At 42.5% G+C, this 27,732-nt stretch overlaps 1 protein-coding gene across 2 annotated transcripts in view; it reads right to left on the bottom strand.

The window, feature by feature from the left end:
* Window positions 1-11,627: 11,627 nt before the first annotated feature.
* Cd109 (CD109 molecule) overlaps window positions 11,628-27,732 on the bottom strand; it is a 114,728-nt gene continuing 98,623 nt past the window's right edge. For both annotated transcript variants that reach the window (NM_001108771.2, XM_039081760.2), the window contains 7 exons: window positions 26,411-26,598; window positions 25,795-25,950; window positions 24,499-24,564; window positions 19,422-19,561; window positions 16,379-16,526; window positions 14,150-14,252; window positions 11,628-12,104 (listed from right to left, as the gene is read on the bottom strand). In NM_001108771.2, coding sequence (NP_001102241.2) covers window positions 11,938-12,104; window positions 14,150-14,252; window positions 16,379-16,526; window positions 19,422-19,561; window positions 24,499-24,564; window positions 25,795-25,950; window positions 26,411-26,598 — 968 coding nt within the window. In that variant the 3' untranslated portion in view covers window positions 11,628-11,937. The remainder of the gene's footprint in view (window positions 12,105-14,149; window positions 14,253-16,378; window positions 16,527-19,421; window positions 19,562-24,498; window positions 24,565-25,794; window positions 25,951-26,410; window positions 26,599-27,732) is intronic.

Here is a 27,732-nt window from a genome sequence, read left to right as displayed (position 1 = left end):
AGAGCAAGAGATAATAAATATAAAGTGTTTAGTGAAGAACCAACTAATAATTCAATAGACAATAATATCGAGTTGAACACAGGAGAAATCAGTCAAGGTCACATTATTCCTGAGATGGCACTGGGGTGGCTTTTATCATCTAACTCCAGTTTTTACTCTACATTGCTTTCCCCTATGGAATATGCTCTTTGGGGACACGTGGCCATGCTAGATTAGAAGCTGAGGGACTGTGGATAAACTGCAAGATTAACACAAAGACAGTTGAGCTCGTGGAAGTCAAGTGAAAGTTAACAGTGGTGGGTGATGCTGTCAGGATCTGGGCTGCTAGGAATGAACCAGCCAGAGCTCTCCGCTGTGCTGTGGTCACCTGGTACATGGGCTCATTCTCTCGGCATCTTTGCCTCTGTTAAACCAATGTCTTACTCTGGGTCTCTATTGCTGTGAAAACAATACCCACAATCATGAACCAGTCTCTCTCTGTCTCTGTCTCTCTCTGTCTCTGTCTCTCTGTCTCTTTGTCTCTGTCTCTCTCTGTCTCTGTCTCTCTCTGTCTCTGTCTCTCTGTGTCTCTGTCTCTTTGTCTCTGTCTCTGCGTCTCTGTCTCTGTCTCTCTCTGTGTCTCTGTCTCTCTCTGTCTCTCCGTGTCTCTGTCTCTCTCTGTCTCTGTGTCTCTGTCTCTCTCTGTCTCTGTGTCTCTGTGTCTCTCTGTCTCTGTGTCTCTGTCTCTCTCTGTCTCTGTGTCTCTGTGTCTGTGTTTCTCTCTCTCTCTCTCTCTCTCTCTCTCTCTCTCTCTCTCTCTCTCATTTTTGAAATAGGGTTTCTTCTATCTAACAGCCTTGACTGTCCTGAAACTCACTTTGCAGACCAGGCTGTCCTCAAACTCAGAAACCTGCCTGCCTCTGCCCCTGAATGCTGAAATTAAAGGTATATGCCACCACACCTGACTGACTTTCTCTTCCAAAATGGCCATTCAATTCTAAACCTATTTTTGGTTTCTTCTGAAAACAATTGTGTAAGGAAGTAAATTGTTCCCTGTCAGTAAACATAGAGGAATTATTACTTTGATTTTCTCATCCAAATAATTAAGAGATTTGGAAAAAATTTGTCCAGGAGTGGAGGTTTTCTGTGACATCTGAGGTTATAAAAAAAAATACTACCCTTGCTTCTCCCGTTCCCTACAGTCCACTGTGGGTGTCTGAGAAAAACCTGTCACTCCTTTGGTGGCAACAGCCATATCCCTCTTGGGATAGGAGAGTCTCTCTAGCCCTGACTTAAATTTGTTTGAGACTCTCCCATTCAAATTCCTGCTATCAGTATTTATCAACAAATGTCCTGCCGACTTTAGCTCCCTTTATATCGGTTACAGTGCGACTAGAAGAGGACAAAACTCTGAGAAATTACTAACTCAGGAAAATGCATGGCAGTTAGAGCATAGATTTGGATCTTCAGTTTCCCAGTGCTTCCCAGCCTTCCTCTGTACCTCAGAGGTCATCTTAACACCCCTCCTAACACACAACCACACAACTACACAACATACACAACATGCCTACATACACATCACACACACACTACATGCACATAACATACCACACACACACAGCACACTCAACACATAACACATACATACCATGCACACACAACACATACACTACATATACACATGCAACACATAACACATACACACCACACACACAACACACTCAACACATAACACATACACACCACACACACACAACACACTCAACACATAACACATACACACCACACACACACAACACACTCAACACATAACACATACACACCACACACAACACATACACTACACATACACATGCAACACATAACACATACACATCACACACATGCAACACACATACACACACAACACATATACCACACACACCCTACAACACATACACACCACACAACACTTATACACCATACAACACATACAAACTGCACACACACACAACGTGCACAACACACCACACACATACATACACACACCTGACAGTACAGGAATAGGCCCAGAGAAAAGCAAGCTACCTAGCTCATCTCCTGACTTCTGGTTTCCTGAGGACACACAGACTTTTGAACTAAGTACAAGAGTGGACTTCCCTTTGGAGGAGATGCACTCTCCATCTGAGCACCTTCTGTCTGTCACTGGGAAAATATCATAAACCTTTGCTTACAGGAAGTGGGAAGGGATGTAGAGAAGAGGTCCCTTCTGTAAAAGTACGGAACCCTACAATGCTCTTTCCTCTCAGAGCCGGCAGATAACCCTCCAGAGTGAGGGGGATTTTCTTCTCACTTCAACACACATATATTTGAAATTAACTAATGAGCACATGTGAGGCTGATGCCTTACAAGGAAGGCAGACCTTGGGAGAGCTGACAGCAACCAAAGGCCAACAAGCATCTATTCTTATCCTTATCCTAGCTGTGGGTGCGAAAGGGAAAATGCAGGGAGGGGTGAAGGCACAAGGCAAAAGTAGGTAGGAAGAGACATCAGTGAATATCTGTGGGATGATTAAGCCAGACTTTTTGATTCCATTAGAGGATTAAAATTCTACAAACCCTGGGTCAAACTTTACCTGCCGTAACTCATTCCCTAATCAAAACAGGCTAGAAGAACGATAGTGGAATTTGGCAATCACAACCCTTTCTAGACTATCCAAAGGTTAACGATCATCAGGGTTTTAAACCCTAGGATTTATTTCTACAAGATCAAAAGGCACCCCCGACTCTGGCAGGATTTTTCCTCTAAGAATAACAAATTAGTGTGCATGCCAAAGAGAAGAACGCATCCTAAAAAGTGTGTGGTATTCTGAGTAAAAAGGCTTTTAATAACCAGGATATGTCTGCACAGAAATTGGTGCATGGAGGGATTGGTGCATGGAGAAGGGATTCAAATCTCTTTTTCTTTTTAGTCCACAACAGAAAACTGATTCTGAAATTTGTACTGGGGTGTACTGTCTTTCTTTACCTCTCTCCTCTGCCCTCTAGTGGCAGCATATTTTCATACAATCAATAATTCTATTGCCTTTTTTTTCCTTTTTTTTCTTTTTCTTTTTCTTTTTTTTTTTGCCTACCATAAACTCTTAAATCAACTTAATAAATACATTTTACTGCATGATAAAGCTCCATATCATCATCTTACTTAAAGTAAGTTGTGTATTAGCTTAAGGTAACTTTACGAAAACGATGTCATTGGGAAACTCCCAGAGAGATATAATCTAAAGAAAATTGAATGTATGTGGCAGCCAAAAGGCATGGAAGGAACTGAGTACCATTTCTATAGCTTGATTTCAGGATACAGATTATCATTGCCATGCTAAGTCCAACATCGGTGACAATATCTGCAGTTGGCTAAACATGGCCAGTAACAGGGCAGACTTTGACGTCTCATGTTACACTTGTTGATATCCCATAAAATGTGCCTTGGAGACTGTAGCATCACTGCTAAGTGAATATTAGCCCAAAAGCTCAAATTACCCAAGATGCAACCCACGGACCACATGAAGCTCAAGGATGACCAAAATGTGGATGCTTCGCTCCTTCTTAAAAGGGGGAACAAAAATATCCACAGGAGGGGATATGGAAGCAAAGTTTCGAACAGAGACTGAAGGAAAGGCCATTCAGAGCCTGCCCCACATGTGGCCCATACATATACAGCCACCAAACTAGATAAGGTGGATGAAGCTAAGAAGTGCAGGCTGACAGGAACTGGATATAGATGTCTCCTGAGAGACACAGCCAGAACATGTCAAATACATAGGCGAATGCCAGCAGCAAACCACTGAACTGAGAACAAGAACCCTGTTGGAGGAATTAGAGAAAGGATTGAAAGAGCTGAAGGGGCTTGCAACCCCATATGAACAACAATGCCAACCAACCAGAGCTTCCAGGGACTAAACCACTACTCAAAGACTACACATGGACAGACCCATGGCTCCAACTGCATATGTAGCAGAGGATAGCCTTATTGGGGCACCAATGGAAGGGAAAGCCCTTGGTCCTGCCACGGTTGGACTCCCAGTGTAGGGGATTGTCAGGAAAGGGAGGGCAGTAGGAGGGGTGGATGGAGAGGGAGACACCCTTATAGAAGAAGGGGAGGGAGAGGGGATAGGGGGCTTATGGACAGGAAACCAGGAAAGGAAATAACATTTGAAATGTAAATAAAGAAATATCCAATAAATAAATAAAGAGACTGTGACAAAGACATTGTTACTGTGCGTATCCTAAATTTACCATGTGAGAACAATGCCTTAAGAATGCGTAACAGTACTTGAGTGAGCCACTGTCACAATTTAAAAGACTCAAAATCCTTATCATCCTTAAACTGGAAAGTCTAAAAGCAAAATGTGCAGCTTCTCTTTATAGGAGCATCAGTAGTTCAACTAAGCAAATCAGAAGAAAAGAGGGTTGTTATAAAGGACTCCAGGGTGCATGCCAGCAGGATGGAATGCTGGTCCTCTTTAAAACAAGAGAGACAAAAAACAATTATAGCACCATTTTCTATGTCATGGGACAGTCAGAAAGGTCAAATAAATAAGTATTGTGTCAAAAAAAAGACAACTGATGATATATTGGCCAGGAAAAATATAACTATATCAATGGACATACAGGATAAGCATGAATTCAGAAACTGTAAAATAAAAAATAAACCCAGGAACAACTGGAGAGGATCTGGAGTTACACCTACAACTCTGAAAATTCCCACGTGCCGTCTGCACTGTTGCCTGAGGAAGTAAACAAGGGAAAGCTGTGCATCTGAGGAGCCCACATGAGCGTAACTCTTTCCATTTTACAGGGTGATGGTTGGAATATGATTGGTCCAGGGAGTGGCAATCTTAGGAAGTATGGCCTTGTTGGAGGAAGTGTGTCATTGTCATTGGGCTAGGCAATGAGACCCTCCCTAACCATGTAGGGGCCAGTCTGCTCCCTAGCCTTCTTTGGATGAAGATGTAGAATTCCCAGCAGCTCCTGTGCCATGCCTGCCTGGATGCTGCCGTGCTCCCGCCTTGATGATACTGGACTGAACCTCTGAACCTGTAAGCCAGCCCCAATTAAATGTCGTCCTTTATAAGAGCCGCCTTGGTCATGGTGTCTGTTCACAGCAGTAAAACCCTAAGACATACAGCTAAAATGCTAACCCACAGAGCATTTTGAAAAGTAGCATGAACATAATGTGCAATGGAGCGCTGTGGTCAAGACAGCATCTCCCTCGCCGGGAACCTTAGTCTCCTTCATCTTTTTCAGAACAAAATGCAGTGAGGTGGGAAACACAGAGAAGCACTGTCCTGGTCTGTTTACCCATTGGTTATCACAGTATTCAGTCTAGAGAACCAGCAGACAGGCAAGTGGAAGGGCATCTTCAGTGGTATCTTTAGTTTCCTAGGCAGTGGGAGCTTGGATCAGACCACATTACTAAATGAAATCAATGGTCAAGGATCAGCCAAAGCAAACTGAAGGAAAAACACATTTTTAAATATCTGTGCTCATAAGAGTGACAAAAACATCCCTCCTGCTCATCATTAACATATTACCACTCCACTCAGCCCTCCAGTTCTTCTGCACGGGGCCTCCCAGTCATTTCTAACTCACTGCTGTGGCAGAACAAACTTTCTAAGACCAACCCTTAAGTGTAGAGGAATTTTAACCCAGCAACATGGCTGCTCTGGTAAGGGATCACATCCAGAGACCTTCTAGGTCTATGTGATCCAGCTAGAATGGTACACCTTTAATCCTTCTAAATAAATCCTTCACAGACACACCTTTAGTACACACCTTTAATTCCTAACAATGGAGGTAAAGTTAGTTTGCAGAAGGAAGCAGCCATGTTTGAAAGTGATGTTTAATTGAAGGACAGACAAAGTGATGAATCAGAGAAAGATCTGACAGAATGGTCAGAGCTAGGATACGTCCAACTCTCACATGGACAGCACGGGGAAGAGCAGCTATGTAAGAACATCGCAGGGAGAGTCAGTCAGTTGGGAGTCAAGGCAGTGAGTGCAGTGCCGTGGAGACGAGTTCATGCGATTCAGTGCGGGTCAGCAGAGGTGGCTGAAACCAGAGAATAAGAGAATGAATGGCTAGAGTTAGATTGAGGCCAAGCTGAACAATTCAGTGAGAAACTTAAGAGAAGCCAGATTGAATCAGTCAGCATGGAGAGGAGTTTAAGCCAGAACAGCTGAGTTGTAACAGCCAGCCAGAGTTCAGAAAGAAGGAGAAAGGGTGAGCTTATTCAGCAACAAACCTCTGAGACGACAATTACGTCAGGTGAATAAAAGTTCTATTTGCAGTTAAGCCATGAGGAAGTGCCACCTCAGCCTTGTCCTTCCCCTGCTCACTCTTAATAAATTGAAAATAAAAGAGAGATACGAGGTAAACCAGGACTTGGAAAGCTAAAGAGGTACTTTACAAAACCATTTTAATTTTAGCTGTTGTTTGTCTAATTGGTTGGGTTCTTGGAGAGCTGAAGATCAGGGACAACACCCAAGGCCTCACTGAGCATGGAGCATGCTAAAAGCTGTCTACCACTGAGCTGCATCCCCAACCTGAATTCTAGGATGTTTTGTTTTGTCTTGCCTTGGGTTGCATGTGTGTGTGTGTGTGTGTGTGTGTGTGTGTGTGTGTGTGTGTGTGTGTGTGTGTGTGTGTGTTGGCTTTGTTCTTTTGTTTTTCTAAGACCCGATCTCATGTGGCCGAGGCTAGCCTCAAACTCATTCAGTCTAATGAATGATGACCTTCAGCTTCTGCTCCCCCTGCATCTATTTGAGTCCCGGGATTACAGCTGTGGACCATTATGCCCAATTTGACTCAGTGGTAGTCCTCAAACCCAGGGTTTCATGCATGCCAGGCAAGCACTCTATAAACTGACCTGTACATGTCTGGCAACTGAACTCTAGTTTTTAAATGAGGAAACCTGTTTTACACAAAGACAATTCACATTCCCGTGGCCTTTCCAACCTGTTTCCAAGCACATATCAGTAGACCATGAGCGTAATGGATTATTGCAGAATATAAGGTCCACTGGTGAGTACAGGGTTCTGTGGGCAGGAAAGGGGAGAGCATATCTTTACCCAGCTCCTTTCTTCCTGCAGCCTTCCTGGTGGGTGTCTCCATTAGCATTCATGCCCCCACTGACTAGGGAAATCTAGTCGTAGTAGCAGACACAATGTGACTGTAGTTCCCATGTAGTGGGAGACGGGGTCCTTCACTTCTGGTCCTGCTACACTTCAGAGACCCCGCACCTGAGTACTTACCAGGGAAGATGTTGTTTATAGTTTCTTAGAGCTAAAAATAGGAATGAGAAATAAAGGAGAAGGAAGTGGGATGGGGAGAGGAGAGAAAGAGAAGTAAAATTATAAATGAGAGATAATCTATGCATTAGAGGTCTGAGTTATGGTAGAGAAATATCATAGGTGCAGAAAAGGAAGAGTATAAAGTCTTGTTCAAGTGAGATACAACCAAAAAAATTTTTTTTGTCTCACAGTGCAATCTTTTTTTTTTATTATTAACTTGAGTATTTCTTATATACATTTCGAGTGTTATTCCCTTTCCCGGTTTCCAGGCAAACATTCTCCTCCCCCCTCCCCTTCCTTATGGGTGTTCCCCTCCCCACCCTCCCCCCATTGCCGCCCTCCCCCAACAGTCTAGTTCACTGGGGATTCAGCCTTAGCAGGACCCATGGCTTCCCCTTCCACTGGTGCTCTTACTAGGATATTTATTGCTACCTATGAGGTCAGAGTCCAAGGTCAGTCCATGTATAGTCCTTAGGTAGTGGCTTAGTCCCTGGAAGCTCTGGTTGCTTGGTATTGTTGTACATATGGGGTCTCGAGCCCCTTCAAGCTCTTCCAGCTCTTTCTCTGATTCCTTCAACGGGGGTCCTATTCTCAGTTCAGTGGTTTGCTGCTGGCATTCGCCTATGTATTTGCTATATTCTGGCTGTGTCTCTCAGGAGAGATCTACATCCGGCTCCTGTAGGCCTGCACTTCTTTGCTTCATCCATCTTGTCTAATTGGGTGACTGTATATGTATGGGCCACATGTGGGGCAGGCTCTGAAGGTGTTCCTTCAGTCTCTGTTTTAATCTTTGCCTCTCTATTCCCTGCCAAGGGTATTCTTGTTCCCCTTTTAAAGAAGGAGTGAAGCATTCACATTTTGATCATCCGTCTTGAGTTTCATTTGTTCTAGGCATCTAGGGTAATTCAAGCATTTGGGCTAATAGCCACTTATCAATGAGTGCATACCATGTGTGTCTTTCTGTGATTCCAACCATTTGCCTACGAATTTCATAAAGTCATTGGTTTTTTTTTTTTTTTTTTGGTTCTTTTTTTCGGAGCTGGGGACCGAACCCAGGGCCTTGCGCTTCCTAGGTAAGCGCTCTACCACTGAGCTAAATACCCAGCCCCAAAGTCATTGTTTTTGATAGCTGAGTAATATTCCATTGTGTAGATGTACCACATTTTCTGTATCCATTCCTCTGTTGAAGGGCATCTGGGTTCTTTCCAGCTTCTGGCTATTATAAATAAGGCTGCAATGAACATAGTGGAGCACGTGTCTTTTTTATATGTTGGGGCATCTTTTGGGTATATGCCCAAGAGAGGTATAGCTGGATCCTCAGGCAGTTCAATGTCCAATTTTCTGAGGAACCTCCAGACTGATTTCCAGAATGGTTGTATCAGTCTGCAACCCTGCCAACAATGGAGGAGTGTTCCTCTTTCTCCACATCCTCTCCAGCATCTGCTGTCACCTGAGTTTTTGATCTTAGCCATTCTCACTGGTGTGAGGTGAAATCTCAGGGTTGTTTTGATTTGCATTTCCCTTATGACTAAAGATGTTGAACATTTCTTTAGGTGTTTCTCTGCCATTCGGCATTCCTCAGCTGTGAATTCTTTGTTTAGCTCTGAGCCCCATTTTTTAATAGGGTTATTTGTCTCCCTGTGGTCTAACTTCTTGAGTTCTTTGTATATTTTGGATATAAGGCCTCTATCTGTTGTAGGATTGGTAAAGATCTTTTCCCAATCTGTTGGTTGCCGTTTTGTCCTAACCACAGTGTCCTTTGCCTTACAGAAGCTTTGCAGTTTTATGAGATCCCATTTGTCGATTCTTGATCTTAGAGCATAAGCCATTGGTTACAACCAAAATTTTTAAAACACTAAACTATTAAGTACAAACGTATAAGTAAGTAAACGGTAAAAGTGAAAATAAGAAATTCCATGAGACAGAATAAACTATGCCATTGGCTGGTGTTTTTCCTGCTGGGTCTGAATGTGGTTTCTTCCGCCGTTCCCTTGATTGGTTTATGTTCTGCAGGCTATAGAGGGCTGACGTCCTTAGTGTCCATTGTGTGGAACTCCACTGTCTGCAGGGGTTCCCTAGTGCGAGTCCCCTCAGTGCTCCCCAGTTACAACATGGCTGCTGCGGTGTGGAGAGCCAGCCGGGACTCACACTTTGCACTGGACTCAGCCGCTGCCCAGGGCTCTGACTGTGTCGAGGTCCCTGTGCACCGTCCCAGCTGACGCACAGCTGTTCTGTGTTTGTTTCTCTTTCTTCTTTTTCTTTGTCCGCCTGCTCCAAGATCAGCGCACTTCTTGAGTTCTCCAGCTGTTCCTCACCAAGGCAGTGGATCTACAAGGGTAGTGACTGCCCACATCCATCCATGCTGTACCCAGCCTAGCACCTGTCTGACAGCCCCAGGCCTGTTATTCTATGACACCTGTGTCCAGGCGGGGAAGGTACCTGTCTGGGAGCCACTGCTAACCCTGCTGCATTTTGCTTACTTGTCAATCGTAGTAGTCGAGCGCCTGCCTGCTTCTCTGCAGAGGATTTCTTTTTTTTTTCTCCATCTGTATTAAATTGGTTATTTCTTATTTACATTTCAATTGTTATTACCTTTCCCGGTTTCCAAGCAAACATCCCCCTCTCCGCCCCCCTTCCCCTTCTATATGGGTGTTCCCCTCCCCACCCTCCCCCCATTACCGCCCTCCCCCCAACAATCCCGTTCACTGGGGGTTCAGTCTTGGCAGGACCAAGGGCTTCCCCTTCCACTGGTGCTCTTACTAGGATATTCATTGCTACCTATGAGGTCAGAGTCCAGGGTCAGTCCATGTATAGTCTTTGGGTAGTGGCTTAGTCCCTGGAAGCTCTGGTTGGTTGACATTGTTGTTCATATGGAGTCTCAAGCCCCTTCAAGCTCTTTCAGTTCTTTCTCTGTTTCCTTCAACGGGGGTCCTGTTCTCAGTTCAGTGGTTTGCTGCTGGCATTCGCCTATGTATTTGCTGTATTCTGGCTGTGTCTCTCAGGAGAGATCTACATCCGGCTCCTGTAGGCCTGCACTTCTTTGCTTCATCCATCTTATCTAGTTTGGTGGCTGTATATGTATGGGCCACATGTGGGGCAGGCTCTGAATGGGTGTTCCTTCAGCCTCTGTTCTATACTTTGCCTCCCTATTCCCTCCCAAGGGTATTCTCGTTCCCCTTTTAAAGAAGGAGTGAAGCATTTCTGCAGAGGATTTCAAGTGTCTCCCCTCAGCTTCTTTCTTTTTCCCCTCTGTCATAGGAAGAGTCTAGTCTTTTTATCCTGGCCCTTGTTCACACAGAGGCAGTTTCTAATCTGCCATCAATAGATATTTTTTAATAGCTGAAAATATTATAAAGCAAACTCTTTAGAGTCCATGTAACTATATATCCACTTGAGAGCGAGAAAAAAAAACAGAATTAAAGAGCAAAATCAAACAACTTCTTAGATTGATTTTTTTTTAAATCTTTTAATTTTTACATATGTAACCTATTTCAGGATACTCAAAAGGGAAAGCTGGAAGGAAGAGAAAGGGGGAGAGAAGGAATGAAGAGGTGAGGAGAGAATCTTTCTTTAAATGCTCACAAAAATAAATAGATCCCATACTCCAGAGTAAACTTAACTCAGAATACAGGAATCTCCTTAATGATTCGAAGCATCATTGGACATCTGACAGCCCAGTGCCCAGACCCTGTGGCTGGAAGGGACTGAACAGAAGCCAGGGTCAGCACTACAGAACTTCAGGACAGAATTATGTCCAGACTCTCTGAGATCTTCAACCTCAGCTTCCCAGGGAGATGGGCAGGCTGTGACACCTGCAATATTTCTTATACCCTCGGTTCGTAGTGTCTCCTGGACTGAGCCCTTCCAGGCAAAGACGCATGGGCAGACGTCACGGGGCTCTCCAGCTTGCACTCCTGAAGCAGAGCCAGAGTGGAGCTACCGCCACGACAGTAGAGAACACCCCCCAGCAACCCTTGAAGGCAGCTTTCAGTGTTGTCACCCCCTGAGCAGCATGATACAGGAAAATTCAGTCTCTCTATAAAGAAACTGGGGAGAGCAAAGTCTGGGGCATGTCAGCAGACTTGGAGCAGAAAGAGACCGTTTTACTTTTAAAAACTCACTCCCTGCATTCTAAAAAAGAGTCAGTGTGCTGATCACAGAGTTCACTGAGACAGTGGGATGAGCCTGCGGCAGAGGCAGCCCAGACATGGAAGGAATAGAGAGTAAGAACCTCCTGCTGCAGCTTTAACACCAGAGCAAACGCTGAAGCACTGGATGTGCAAGAGCCCCCGGCCACTCACATCTTTTACAAAACACGAGTAATGGAAAATAACACTTTTATTCTAGAGAAAACAAATGCGTCTAATAAACTTTCTTAGAGAAGGGGAAATGAAGAGAGACACAGTGTCCTCATTCTGGCCATCTTCCACACAAAGATTGGGTGAATTGTTTTACATGCTAACACAAGCTCCGGCCTATCACAGACTTTCCCCCAGGTCCCCCCCAAGAAAGGGAAACGATTGGTTTTCAGAACTGTCAGAGGCAATCATCAGCTGTAGAAAGAAAGCAATCACACTTGACTTTCTGGAAATGCTAGTTTTAGATGGAGTCCTTGAAAAATAAATCATAATCAATGTTGTACAAAGTACAGAAGGGTGGAACAAAGGACGAGAAGGCTCGAAGAATGGCGAAGGGAGTCCGTGGCTCTGTCCATATATGATCTGCAGTTGGGGTCAGCACTGAGGTAACATGAGGACAGCTTCATCTGGGTGTTGTAGCTTCTCACAGCCTGTCTACCTGTTTAAAGAGGCAGACATCCAGGTTATGTCTCTGGCTGAGGAGCAGTGCTCTTGCAGAGCTTAAGTGTATCACGAGGTGGTTACTCTTCACATCGTTTATTTTTTCTTTATCAGAAACAAATGCAGTGCTCAAAAGGGGGGCACAGATGGTAAACAAACACCGAGAAACAATGTGTCCAGCCCAACCCATCTACAAGCTGTTGGCCAGCAGTAAAAGGCAGAGAACAAGCAGCAGCTGCAGACACTCATATCTAACTGAAGCAGGGAGAGTTTTAAATCCTGGTTCACTTAATCTTCTCAGGAGTTTGTTTGGGGATGATATTCTCTACTCCATTAGAATTCCTGGGAAGAGTGACTAACCCAGGCTTTACTAAGAGACTCCAAAGATGATGGGAAGTCTATTCCTGCTGTTAAACAGGGACGCATTATCCAACACTGCTCACCCCAGGGACAATTCATAGCACACACTGATGTTTTTAAACTGCAAAAATAACCTATCGCAATATAATGAACTCACCAAAACAAAACCAGCTTGGTTTCAATGTTTCTAAGACACTAAATGCATACTAATAACCACTCAATTTGTGGTACGATTTATAGTATCAATGCTATTTTAAAAACTATATAAGGTACATCTCACATTATTAAAAAGCTCGCTAAAACACAAAGCATTTCATTTTATAGTTCTAATAAAATTTTATTTTTAATTTTTTCCTTTTTTTTTAAATATCACAAATGTATTTTCAAATACTTTTAAAAATTAGTAGGCTTAAATTTTACTATCTTTCTTAATTTCATTGTGTAAAAGAATTCCCTCATAAGTAAGTTGTTTTCCACAAAGTATATATTTATATAAACACATATAAGTATATATAATATAATAAATGTATATAAATATTTGATATATATATACTAAAACATCTATTACATATATACATATACCTTGAATCTTTTCATTTATTGAATGCTTAAAATATTTTGTATGCACCTGAAGGCTATGAGCTGTGGGATTTTTGCAACTTTGGATAGCAAGGGACTGTCATTAGGTCCCCACAGTATATCCTATCCCTTTGCTTCAGGAAAAGGGTCCTACACCTGTTATCCAAATATCCCACAAAACCTTGGGGGCATCCTCATCAATGGCAGCTGGAAACAAAGGACAGGAGGGGCTGGGCTTTGTCCCAGGAGACAGAACTGCCTGGCACTATACCTTTGTCTCGAATACTCACTCTGTCAGCATCACCATAACGGTGAGCTGCTTCACCGTACATGGAGAGACATTACCTGCAATTACCTGACACACAGTCCTGCTCACCTTCATGCATTCCAACATCCCTGAAGGACTGTGAGTCCTTATGCAGAATAAAACTTGAATATTAGAAACCGTGGCTGCAGCTATACACTCACGCAGCCTCAGTCTGAGTTCAATTTTTCATAATTAATTTGGTAGCCTGCCAGGTCAGCTGACTCCTTTCATGGTCTAGATCATTTCTATTTTATAAAATAACATGTCACCAGTCAAACCAAAGATGCTCAAGCTATCATCCCAAGCACTCAGTTTCTCTTGACAGAAAAAAAAAAAGTAAAAAAAATTATAATGCACAAGTTTTACCAAAACTCTCTAGTTCCTGGTGAAGAACTAAACCCCATGGTATCAGTCCATTCCTGAGGAATGCCTCCTTCGCCTCGGGGGTCAGATAGAGTGGGGGCTTGGAAAGAAGTAAAACCTTGGAAATGAAACATAACTGGACACTGCCGGGCTTCCTTGTGAAGTTTGTAATTATAGCATAAGCTGTAAACGCACTCCTAAGCACTGTGTGCGGAATATCACTTTTTAACATTCCTATACTCCATGATGCCGTGTGAGCCTTCTAAATTCTCAGTAGTCTTCATGTACAGACAGCCTTCCTCCTGCATCTCCTCCAGCTACACTTTCTCCTCCCAAACAACTGACCCACAAAACTAATCCCATGAGATGTCCTTTTAAATGAGTAAATTACCCGGCTTGATTCCCAAAGTCTTAGGAACCCCAGATTCACTTACTTGGTTCATAGTAATCCACTATAGATACCAAACCATCTCGAATATTTGAAACTTTGAAGTCTCTCACAGTAGGAATTTTAACACAAAACTGGGTTTCATTTACCTATAAAAATAATAATAATAATAAAAGAGTTGAAGAAGTTGGCACACTGAGTGTTCATAAAAATATCTGAGACACTAATTTTTCTTTCATTTTAGGAAATAAATAGAAACTATTATCTGGGGAGATGTCTGAATGTCAGGTAGTACTGTTAAAAACTTACTATACATTTATCTCATTTAAATTCATTAAAACAACACTTAGAACATAGGAATGGCCCTTAGTCCTCTTTTACTAAAAGGGATGCTTAAGACTTAGAATATTGTAGCAAACAGGGAACCTGCTCCTGGGACCACCCAAATATGTGTCCCAGGCAGAGCATCTCAATTCTAGCTGCTGCTAATGAATCGGAGACAGTGGCCAGTCCATAGAAGCCTTCCAGAGAGACCCCAGTGAAGGGTTGCCACAACTCATGAGGGACTGCCATCTATTTCTATAAAGGACCCTGATTTACTGCTGTGAAAATGTAAACTGGGCCAACAATCATGGAAATCAGTATAGATCTTTCTAAAAGTGTATGTGTGTATAGTATATGTGTGCATATGTATATATTACCTGTAAAAATACACACCACACAGACACACTACCCCATGACACAGATAAACCACTCTTAAGTATGTACGGAAAGGATTCTAACTCAACAACAACCTGCCCATTCATGTTTCTTCCTGCACTGTTCATAATAGAAAAGAAATAGAAACAGCCTAGATGGCCATCAGCAGATGGATGAAGAAAATGTGAGGCCTCCATACACAACAAAAGGTCAGCTCGGCCTTAAAAAAAAAATTAAATCACGGTATTTGCAGGTAAAGGGGTGGAACTGGAAATCATTGTGTTAAACAAAGTCAGACCCAGAATGATCAACAAACACCATGAGCTTTCACTCATCTGAAGATCCTAGATTTTGATTTGTACACATGTTTATGCACAGGAGTGGATGTAAGACGCATTAGGGGGGAGACCATGAAAGGGGGGCAAAGGATTCTACTGTGAGGAAAGGGTGACAGAATATATGTGAAATGAAACGGAGGGGAGGATACCATTAGCAGAGTGAGCGGGGTCATAGAGGAAGACAATGGGGAAGGGAGATTTATAAAACCACATACACATGAAGTTGCCATAATCAAGCCTGTTGCCTTGTTTGTCCAATTATAAATACTAATCAAAAAGGGAAAACCATTTAAAAAGAAACTGCTTATCACGGCAATGGAAAGAACTCCGTGAAGTGTCTCTTAAAACAAAAGGTCCTAAATTCAGATCTCTGGAATTCACATACAAAAGCCAAGCACGACACCATGTTCCTGTGATCCAGCACTCAGGAGACGAGGACAGACAAATCCTTGGAGCTCACTGACTGGCCAGCCTATATGAGCCATAAGCCCCAGGGTCACTGAGAGATCCTAACTCAAAACAATTAGGTAGAGTGATGGAGGAAGACAGCCAGTGTCAATTTATGAACTCCACATACACATGCACACCAAATGTACATGCAAAAAAATTAGTTATCTTCCAAATGATTGTATAATATGTTTATATGAATATATGTATAATATATATATACATAATTCTCAAATAGGCAATTACTGAGCTCTTTGTAGAAAGACCTTCCTTGAGCTCCTCATTAACAGTAACTCTCGCTAATTTCATAGTGATGTATTTTTTTAAACTTGTGAGTGTATCTGTGGTATGTGTATGTATGTGTGGTATGTGTGTATTTGGCATTCACCCATGCATGTGGAAGCCAGAAAAGGGCACCAGGCATTCTATTTTATCAATCTCCACTTATGACCCAGGATCTCCCGCTGAACCTGGAGCTGGGCTGACAGCCGGTAAAGCCCAGTGACCCTCCTATTTCTGCCCTCCACAATGATGGGGTTCCAAGCATGTGTAGTCATGCCCAGCTTTTTGTAAGGTTCCTGGAGACTGGAACTCAGTCCATCACACTGCACAGAAAGAGCTCTTACCCACTGAGCCATCTCAGTCCAGTGATGTCTCTTAAAGGAGAAAAACATCTGGTTACCACATCAAAATCATTCAAAGGCAAAAAGCTGAAATAATAATGACTCAGCAGGCTTCTAAACACAGTACACCTTCACCAATAAGGGTTTCTGAAACATCTTACTACTTACATGATCTAAATAAAGGTTGAGCTTCCCGGGTTCATATTCCACTTTCTTCAGTATCTCACTGAGAGGAATTGAATCTGAAGTTGCAGTAAATCCACTGAGAAGGTTCACCTCCAGAAGGGCCATGCCAGTCCTTCCTGGGCCTAAATGACTGCATCAGTGAAAGACAGAAGGAGGAAAAGAAAACCTTTAGAAAAAACTTCAACACAGATCCTTATGTAAAACTTAACACTACCAAATAGTACTCTAAACACTGTTCAAGCACAGGTAAAATTCACTATAGGAAAATGCAAACCATGTTTTCTTAAAGCTCTGGTAGTTTTGTAACTTGTGGTGACACACAGAATAAGAGGTAACGCGGTTCCTTAAATGGGATGAAGGGCCTGAAGGGAAGTAGGTTTGTGCTCACAGGCTGTAGCAGGTACGGGGCATAACCATTCAATAGATTCTAACAGTTCTTTGTACTGGTTCTAAACTAAATATTTCTCAAAACATTGACATTCTCTCAATAGTTGGCAGTACCAACCTATGCTGCTTAAACCAACAGATGAAGAGAACTATCACTTGGCCACCCGGTGTAGACCCCTGCCTGACACACAGAGGATAGTCGGCCACTCTTTGATGAGTGAATGAATCAATCAATCAATCAATGAAAGAGAAAAGCAGGGGTGGAATTACTGACTGACTAGATCTATTCTAGTAAGGCCTAAATGAGATGCATGTAAAGATTTTGTTTAATGTCTGACATACAGGTTTGTGATATACATAGGTTCCTCTGCTGACATTGAATAATTATATCTTGATGTTTTTATTCTTTGATAGAGACCAGTTGCAAGTAAAGAATAATGGAGGTTCTGTTTCCTCTCCAGCTGAGAAGGAAGATACTACAGAATTGCAGATAGCCCCAACCACTGGTCAGAATGCTCAAGAAGGGGCGGGGGAATGGGGCAAACACAGGGGATGTTTCATCTCAGTCAAATGGCAAGATCCAAAGATACAACAGACAGTGGTAAATGATGGGGAAACTTGGTTCACACCATGCCTAAGGAAGCCGAGTGCCTAGATCAACACGCAGAGATGGCATTCACTGAGCACCAGTGGCTTCCGGCCCTACAACAAGCTGAGCTCAAACACAATGCCCTGAGCTACGTGAAGAGTAGACAGCAGGTCCTAGACGCCAGGGCGTTTGACAGTTACCTCTTTCTCAACACCAAGCAATGCTGGGGTGAGAAGACGGACTGACAAAGGAAAATTTGTGAAGCCTCTTTTTTTTTTAAAGTCAGTGAATAGTTTTTCTCCCCCCACTACCCCCCTGCCCCCAGAGCTGAGAACCGAACCCAGGGCCTTGCACTTGCTAGGCAAGTGCTCTACCACTGAACTAAATCCCCAACCCCTTGTGAAGCCTCTTGATTCAAGAACTTTCTCACGGTTGTTCTCAAAGTCATGTGCACAAGGATAACCAGGAGGCTGGAGAAGACGGCCTCACAACTCTTCTGTGAGGTGAGCATGTCTGCAGAGATGAGACTCTCAAGTGCTTAAGATTTAGACCAATCTAAGAACCACTTCTGGCAGCTTCAGTTTTACCAGCACACAATTACCCAAAACCAGAATCTTCTAAAGTGGGGTATTTTCAGTATCTAAAAGAACTATTCTTTTTGCTAGGTTTGTATGCTGTTATAAATTTTGGACCAAAAGTTAAAGGTAAATCTGAAGCCAAAATGAAATTATTTCAACAGAGAATAACCATGTGTAGCATTAAAAAAAAGGTTCAATATTTTACAGTTTTCCTAAGTTAGACTTAAGTTCTATTAGCTTATATTTTTATCACCACCCACCCCAGGATTTTGACTAGGTTTATAGCATTTGATGTGTACTCCCTCACTTGGTCCTCAAATACAATCATAAAGTGTCCACCTGTCCCTCAAATGTTTGCACCATTATCACATCAGTGGGTACGTCTTGCTGTGGGTTAGAATTGTAAGGCACAGGATCTACAGCAGGGGAGATCACTGGTGAGAGTTCTACCCCTACACCCTACATCGCACCTCCCTGCAGAATGAATACTATCCAGAAAGGAGAGAGCATCCAGCTCAGTCCATCTGCATTTCTCTATCTCCTGTAACCAGAATGTGTGATGTCTTCATCAACCAGGTCTTACCATCTAGTTCTGATGAGCAGCCAAGGGTAATGGCAATATAGCCTGCCCACTTGGGAGGTCCTCTGAGACCTCCCCAGCCATCAACTCCTAGGAGAGTATGCTACAACTGGTGCTGGGGTTCTTATTTGAAAGTTGATGACTAAAAGACTCACTCGGTAAAAATGTTTGCCACACAAGCCATAGAGCCCAAGGTGTAAGGGAAGAATCAACTCCAGAAAGCTGATCTCTGACTTCTTTGTGCACACCATGCCCCATGCATGCACTCACAGAGACATATCAAAAACGCAGCAAGGATCAACAAACAATAACATTTTAGGGGCTGGAGAGATAGCCAGGTTGTTGACAGCACTGGCTGCTCTTCCGGAGGACCTGGGTTCATTTCCCAGCACATGTAAAGTAGCGCCATTAAACAATGCAGACAGGAGCGTCAGTACTTATATTATATGTAGCACAGGGGTATGGCTTAGCACCTCTCAGCAGAAGGCCGAGTCAGAGAAAGTTGCTGTTGTTCATTTTTGCACATACTGTCACCATTTACACTTAAAACAGCAGAGGCTTTGCGTGTTCCACGGATTGAGAGGAATCGGGTCATGGACACACTAATCCCCGTGTCAACAACATGCTCGCTCAGGGCTTGCTCAGACTCCCTCAATGAAACAAAACAATTTTAAAAGTATTTACTTCTCTCCACATTTGTTATAAGTACAAAGAAAACCTGTGAACATTTTTAGCCTACCTAAGAAGGGCTTAAAACATAGTTGCCTGCACTTCCAGTCTGAAATCTGTGGAGTGGAGATAGAGACTCCTCCAATGATCTCCCTGGGTAACCATACAAGTTGAACCTTCAAGTCTACTTTCTAAAAGGAGCCGTCAACGGATACCACCTACCTTGTGCACACATTCAGTTTCATGTATCTGAGGTCATGCTCATCATTCACGTCGACGTCTAAATCAAAACCGATTGGATTTTCCATAGATCTCCGTCTCTTAAAAGAACTTGAAGCTTTCACGTTATAATCAACATTAAGCTGCAATTTAAAAAAAAATTTTTTTAATTAGATTAAGTGAAGTTTCGACGTTGAAGAGATGACGGCCATCCCTTTATGAAATCACCAAGATTTCCAATTACATTCTAAATACAGATGAGCAGAACTCTCATCCCTCATCAAACACACTTTTTGAAACCGCATATGTGACTAATTAACAGTAGTAAGCTGTTTGCAATAGTCTAAATAGTAGGTACTAATTCTTCTGTGATAAAACCAATTAAAATTATGGTTTTCAAACTTTAAAGAACAAACACCAGCTAAGAAAGCAAGTTATCCAATGCTTTTATAAAGGTTTGTCATTTTTAGCGAGAACATTATTAGGTAATACAAAATGTCAGAACAGCAGGGCCGATTGTGGACTGTCTTCTCCAGGAATGCAAAGCATCCCCTCAGGTTTAAAAATAAAGGAAAGTGGGGCTGGAGAGATGGCTCAGTGGTTAAGAGCACTGACTGTTCTTCCAGAGGTCCTGAGTTCAATTCCCAGCAACCACATGGTGGCTCAAAACCATCTGTAATGGGATCTGATGCCCTCTTCTGGTGTGTCTGAAGACAGCTACAGTGTACTTGTATATGATAAATAAATAAATCTTTAAAAAAAAGGGGGGGGGGGCTGGAGGTATGGCTCAGTGGTGGAGAGCACTGACTGTTCTTCCAAAGGTCCTGAGTTCAATTCCCAGCAACCACATGATGGCTCACAACCATCTGTAAAGAGATCCGATGCCCTCTTCTGGTGTGTCTGAGGACAGCTACAGTGTACTTATATATGATAAATGAATAAATCTTTAATATATATATAAAGTGAAAAAAATAAAGTTATGCTCCTTATGTTTTAAAAAAAATAAAGGAAAGCTAAGGGAAACCTTAAAGCTTTGACTGATGGGCTGTCATTCACTCACTTCTATGCTTTGCTACTCAAATGGGACTTGAGAACTTCCAGTAAGGCAGGTCAAATTCAAATACCACCTGTTCAACGGGGGGAAATTATTTTTCACCATAAATCATTTCTCAAAGATGATAAAAATAAATGACAGATTTCAGGTCAACTGAGACTTTCTCCAGCACATCTCTGTGTCTGTCTGTGACGTGAGCTGTGCCATGGGAACACCGGAGCCGTGTGAGGACCAGAGTCTTCCTCAAAGCCACCCTAAATCAGAAGCTTAGGAATGTGCTCAAATTTTCCTAGGCTGCCTCATCCCAAAGAGAATGGAACTTATTTTGGAACTGAGTTCATAGAACTTAATATGACTGTGTAATACTGAATTTCCTTTTAATTCTACTTGAAACATATACAAAACATATGCACCCCACAGAAGCAAACATCTGGTACCTTTCTTGCATTTAAACACTTTAAAATATCTCTCGCTAAGCCTCCTCTCCTCCAATCTAAGTTTTCCGTTTTGCCACAATACGAATTCGGTCACTTGCTCTTTCTGGGTGTGTTACTCTGGACATTTTCCAAGTCTTTTTTTTTTCAAACTACAATTAATTACTAAATATAATATTAACTAGGATTATTCCTGGAACAGTTGAAGAGCAATTCTCTGTTATTTTCCACATCTGCCTTTCCATGCATGAAGCTGTCTCTTTAGAGGCCAGTATCATAAGCAAGTTCACTAGGCTTGGCACTAGAGCAATGACTAACGTCTATCTATAAGGATAGAGGTTAACAGTTTGTCCAACGGTAAAGCCAACAATCCACTCACAGAATTTCAAAAGAACTTATTCATCATGACTTAGACTTTTCATATCTCAGTAGGTAAACATTCATAACAAACCCGAGAGCTCTCTCTGCACACTTCCCAGAGATCTTATAAAAATATTCACAAGGGGGTTTCTACAAGCTGGATTTGTGTGTCAACTTGACACAAGCTGGATTTATCATAGATAAAGCAGCCTCAGTTGAAGAAAACAGCTGTAAGGCATTTTCTCGACTAGTGATCAAGGCGGGAGGACCCAGCCCATTGTGGGTGGTGCCATCCCTGGGCTAGTAGTCTTGAGTTCTACAAGAAAGCAAGCTGAGCAAGCCAGAGGAAGCAAGCCAATAAGTAACACCCCTCCATGGCCTCTGCATCAGCTCCTGCTTCCTGACCTGCTTGAGTTCCAGTCCTGACTTCCTTTGGTGATGAACAGCGATGTGGAAGTGTAAGCTGAATAAACCCTTTCCTCCCCAACTTGCTTCTTGGTCCTGATGTTTGTACAGGAATAGAAACCCTGACTAAGACAGAGACCTTAATTCTCATTTCTGGGTGATTGGTATTTTTACATTTTTCCCTCTTTCATGAGCAATGCCTGTGAGTCCTCCTCTCTTGTCTTCTGAATTTTGATACAGACTTCGACTAGTGATCAATCTGACCAAAGGATCTGTGTTTCCCAGTGCCCTTCAAACCTCCAATAATCACTTGGTTTCAATGACATATGACAATGACAATGATATATTGATATATATATTTCACTGATCAATAATAGTTTCCAACCAAGTCTAAGTTTCCAATTTTATCTAAAACCTGCTACACGGTTACTCTTGGATTTATGTTTTGCATCAAACAGCAGTCTTGGGAATAAGAGTTCCCCATGATTCTTCATACATAACCTCATAAATTATTCTCTATCTTTATTTTAATCTCACTGAAAAAATTTCATTATAATTATTTTTCCTTGCTTTTTTTTATAAAGATGCTCTCTGTGTCTTGACTATCATACGAAATAATCTTAGGGAGCCATATTGATGGCTCAGCCAATAAAAGCGCTTGTTGTGCCAACCTGACTCCCTGAACTCCTTCCCCAGAACCCACAATGACAGGAGAAAGCAGACCTCCACACATGCACAGAGGTACATGTGCACCAACACGTACATACACACACGTGCACCAAAAATAAATAATCCTTTCCAAAAATCTTAAGAATTGTTTGGCAGTTTCCAAATTACATCTGTTTGACAAAGTGTGTCTTCCCCGTTTAGCAATAATCAGACCTGCACTGGTTAACTTGATTCAGTTTGGCACAAATGTAGACATCTGGAAAGAGAGGAATTGTGTCTGCAGATTACATTGGCCAGGGACCATGTCTGAGGGATATTATTTTATTAATGATTGGCATGAGAGGGCCCAGCTAACCTGAGCAAGTGGTCCTAGGTTGTAGGAAAAAGGCAAGCTGAGGAGGCCAAGGGAGAAAGCCCGTAAGCAGAACTGTTCCATGACCACTGTTCAGTTCCTGCCTCCAGGTTCCTTCCCTGGCTTTCCTCGTTGGTGGTCTGTACCTGGGAAGTGGAAGCCATACAAGTCCCTGCCTTCCCAAGCTGCTTTTGGCCACAGTTTTATCACAGCCCAGAGAGCCAATGAAGATGCTCTTCTCTCAGAAGAAAAAGTAATTGTATCAGATTTTTAAAAAGTCCTTTTCGTTGGACTATTTTGGAAATGGGGGCAAACTGGGAGAGACGATGGCCAGGACACATGTGGGTAACTAAGTGTATGAATGTGATCAAAATATGTTGTAAGCACGTAGGAACATGTCATGCCAAAAACTACTACTTAACAGAATTAATATAGAATTTTAAAAGTATCTTTTCTCTCTCATAGCCATTTTATTACCTTGTAAGTGCTTGTTTGGTTTGTTCCCATTCAAGCACATAACCACTTCTGGCCTTGTCATTTATTCTCCAGGGTTCCCATTAAGATGATTTTAAAGGCACTACAGTAAGTATAGGTCTTCAGTACAATTTCTCCAGTCAGTACTTTTCATGCTATCTCTCCTTTAATTGCAGCATTTGCTGTGCCTTCAAAGTAGGTTTGTGAGCATTTTCCTCCTATATCATGGCATTGAGCATAATATAACCATGCTTTAATTTTTAAATTTGCTACCTTCTGAGGTTTTACCTTAAAGGAACATATTGTGTATCAAGGCAACTTATGAAGCCCTACTGACCTGCATATTCTTAGATAAATATTAAGAAGTTACAAGTCAAATACATATTTGTTCTCAGGTCATCACAGTATAAATTCTATCAACTAGCAACATAATTTTTAGGTGCATTTAAAATCTTAATTGTGTGTGTGTGTGTGTGTGTGTGTGTGTGTGTGTGTGTGTGTGTGTGTGTGTTCTTTCACACAGAGGCCAGAGGTGCAGGATCCCTCTAGAGCTGGAGTTGTAGGTAGCTGTGAACCACCTGACACGGGTGCTGGGAACTGGTCCTTTGAAGACCAGCATTTGCCTTTAACCACCAAACTATCTCTGTAGCCCTCCACACCATAATTTTTTTAACTGTATTTTCGAGTACAACAAAAACGTAGACACCAAGCAAGGTGACACATGCCTGAAATCCAAGCACATTGGAGACTGAGGCAGAAGGATCACAAGTTTGAGACCAGCCTGAGCTACAATAGTACACAGCTAGCTGTGTCTACATAATAAGACCTGGTCTCAAGAGAAGACAGGGGGTTTCCCAACTATTTACACAACTCGCACTGGAGGATTTCAATATTAACTTCAAAAAGCAAGCATTCTCTAAGAGATGTTTCTCAAGCAGATTGTCCATACAAACGATTAGTCTGGTCTCAGTTAGTTATGTCTCTTATACTTCTTATTAAAGAAAGAGACATATCTTGACTAAGTTACAGAGGTAAATCATTGAAATCTGTTATTTTTATAATATTTTCATTAATTCATCGAGAGGGGGTATGAATACCATGGCTTATGTGTGTAGGTCAAAGGGCGACATGAGGTAGTAGGTTTTCTCTCTCCTTTCCCTATGTGGGTCTCAGGGATCAAACTCAAGCTCGGCAACCGGCATCTTTACCCCAGGAGGCATCTCGCCAGTCCTCATTAAAAACCTCCACAAGCTGTCTAAAGTAAAGGTCTAGCAAAGGATTGTTAACAAAAGTCACACTTAACCACAAAAATAGACCATCACATAGACATACCTGGCAAATAGCGAATCCCGAACCATGTGCAGAAACATTGACTGCAATGGGATCTAGCGGGGCAAGCTAAAGGTGAGATAAAGATAAAGGTGAGAGAGAAAAATGAGGGTGTCAAACCTTCCACAGGCAGAGGTCATCTTGAGGATGCAGGGAGTTCTGCCTGGTCTCAACTATCAAAGGTTCTGCACCAACCAGGTAACCCGGGCGAAGGGCTCTCCAAGCCCGCCAAACTCCTTTGCCCCAAGCCTTTGGGAAGACACAATCAGTGCTCCCAACAGGCTGTCCTCCTGTTGGAGTTGAAGCCTGTCTCCCCTGGCCTCCCTTCATCAGGGCCGACCATGAACACAACGGAACATAATCACTCTGCCTAGCTCTGTCCTTCCATTCCTGTGTCAGGACTCCTTCTGCAGTTAGCGTTTGGCATACTCTTTTATTGTATTTTAAAGAAAGAATGTACATCCCAGCAACCTGGCGGCAGGGGCAGCAGAATTATAAGATGGAGGCCTTGCTGGACTCCATAGTGACTTCTATGCTACCTTGAGCTGTCTGGCAAAACCCTCCCTCAAAAAGAGGAAAAATCATCTTCATCATCATATCACCATGGCGGTGATGATGGTGGTGGTGATGATGATAATGATGATGATGACGACGACGACGACATTAGCTGGTGGTGGAACACTCCTTTAATCCCAGCACTCAAGAGGCAGAGGCAGGTGGTTCTCTGTGAGTTCAAGGCCAGTCTGATATACAGAATGAGTTCCAGGACAGCCAAAGCTACACAGAGAAACCCTGCCTTGAAAAACTAATTAATTAATTAGATATAACAATGATTCTACTCCCAATCCTCACTACTTATTTAAGAGAACAAGAGATAATAGTCGAAAAGAATAAGTATATAAACCAATGGGTTTGGATGCCAGCCCCTCTGCCAGTTTTCTCCTGGGTCAAACTGCGGAAAGTGTGTTTGGACTGAGGCACAACTGCAGTGACACCTCTAAGCCAGCACAGTGTCCGTGCAAAGCAGAGACTCCATAGGAATCGCTCCTCCCCACTGGCCACGTGTCCATATCTTCTCTTCTGCCCATCTTTCTTTCTCTCAAAGGTCCCATCCCCTCCGCCCTTCCTTAGTTCAGAAAATCCAACCAAAAGCAGGCTAGCCCGTCTTCATCTTTCTATGGAGCTCCGGGAAGAACTCTTTGTTGGAGTGAACTAAAATTAACTTTAAAAGACATTAAAGTAGTATTCCAGAAGAAAGAAGCAGCTACACAGAGCTTTTAACGACCACCCCATCTGTACCTCTTCCTTGTGAAGCTTAAAGAGGTTCTGTGAGTCAATCCAGAACCGTATGGGTTTCGGTACGTTGGGCCCTTTGATGGTCACTTGCATATCTCTGTTTTCTTTATACACAAGGGCTGAAAATTCAGATAGCGCCTTCAAGGCCATGACAGTATCCTGTTGAGAAAAGAGAAATGGTTGCGCTTTTGTTTTTTTTTTTTTTTTTTAATATCCAACAAGATCTCCAAAGAAACATTCAGCAACATTTGGGAACCTGCGGGATGGTATTCCACCCTTCTTGAGAGGACCACTTTCTCGGTCTTCTGTGGGTCTCTTGTTGGGAGTACATCAGAGGTTCAACAAGCAACTACCACACAGACCTGAGTAACACGCTTAAGTCAGTTACCACAGACACAGAACAGCTAATAGAGATGTGGAACCAATCAATATCTTCTTTACATGCCAGATAAGAAGCTCAAAAAAAGAGAAGCCTTGAAATTACCATCTTAAACCCTTCATTTAATGTCCTGAATTTGTGATCTAAGTGACTTTACGACTGTATGAAAAGCAGATGTGCTCTTCATAAATATTAGAAATTATCTTTTTTCTGGGGGAAAAAAATTCTATCATCTCTCACCTGAGTAGATACAAAACCTCCCAGACTGTTTCTTTGCTTAATAAGCCACTTCATAATTGGGATTCCCTCAGGAACATGGTGCTGCGTGTGTGCGAGCAACGCATAAGCAGCGATTTCAATCTGCGCGGAGAGCGACTGCCAGGACTCAGAGGACTCAGATGTCGATGACAACCAGAACTGTGTGTCTCCTGAGAGAAAAAGCAAATGCCAAAGAGCTTACGTTTTATTCCAGAAAACAGTTATGTATGAGTCCAAGCTCTATTTGACTAGTAAAAATATGTTTATATATATATATGTGTGTGTGTTTATATATATATATGTATGCATATATCCTTGTATATGTATATATTAAGCATATGCCTATATAACCACACATAAACATGTTACACTTTAAACTGTTACAGTGTATAAATATTCATCCTTTTTTTGTTTCCTGCATTTGAGAATGTTTTGATTAAAACATTTTCCCAAGCTAAATACCATATGTTAGAGCAAGACTAAACAGTTATAAATAAAAAGGGAAACACACATACACACTATATATAATTTTCCTTCCACAAATCGTTTCAGGCACTCAGGAAAGACTCCTGTTTCAGGAATCTACCGGTAACCAGCTCTCATGCTCTGTGAGACTTCTCCCCTTTTCTGACTTCTCAAAGCTTATGTTATAAATTCAAAATCCAAGCCTCAAGGACAACTGAGCAAGCCCAGCCAGTTCAACAACCTTCCTGAGATGGTCCTGCTCTATCCTGTTAGACTGTCCTGGGGAGATGCCTCTGCTTGCTCTCATCTACAAGACGGTGACTACACTGGGATGGACTGTGAGAGAGGAGTCACAGCCCAGCTCAGAACAAATGTCAGGTGCACGTCACTGTCTGTCAGTAGCATTCACTCCGCAACCCTGGGACAACTAATGAGGACTGGACCTAAATTATTAACCTTAGTGTCTTAATTTTCTGAAAATTATTCTCTCTCCTCTGTGTGTGCCTGTGTGTGTGTGTGTGTGTGTGTGTGTGTGTGTGTGTGTCTATGAAGGGGGGTGTGTATGTGTGTGTGTGTGTCTATGAAGGGGTGTGTGTGTATGTGTATGTGTGTGTGTGTGTCTATGAAGGGGTGTGTGTATGTGTATGTGTATGTGTGTGTGTCTATGAAGGGGTGTGTGTGTGTGCATGTGTGTGTGTGTATCTGTGTGTGTGTATCCGTGTATGTGTCTATGTGTGTATGTGTGTGTCTATGAAGGGGTGTGTGTGTGTGTGTATGTGTGTGTGTGTCTATGAAGGGGTGTGTGTATGTGTGTGTGTGTGTGTCTATGAAGGGGTGTG

The sequence above is a fragment of the Rattus norvegicus genome, chromosome 8 (genome assembly GCF_036323735.1).
Source record: "Rattus norvegicus strain BN/NHsdMcwi chromosome 8, GRCr8, whole genome shotgun sequence".
NCBI lineage: Eukaryota > Metazoa > Chordata > Mammalia > Rodentia > Muridae > Rattus > Rattus norvegicus.
The sequence above is the reverse complement of the archived record's forward strand: the minus strand, read 5'-3'. Positions and strand labels throughout refer to the sequence as shown.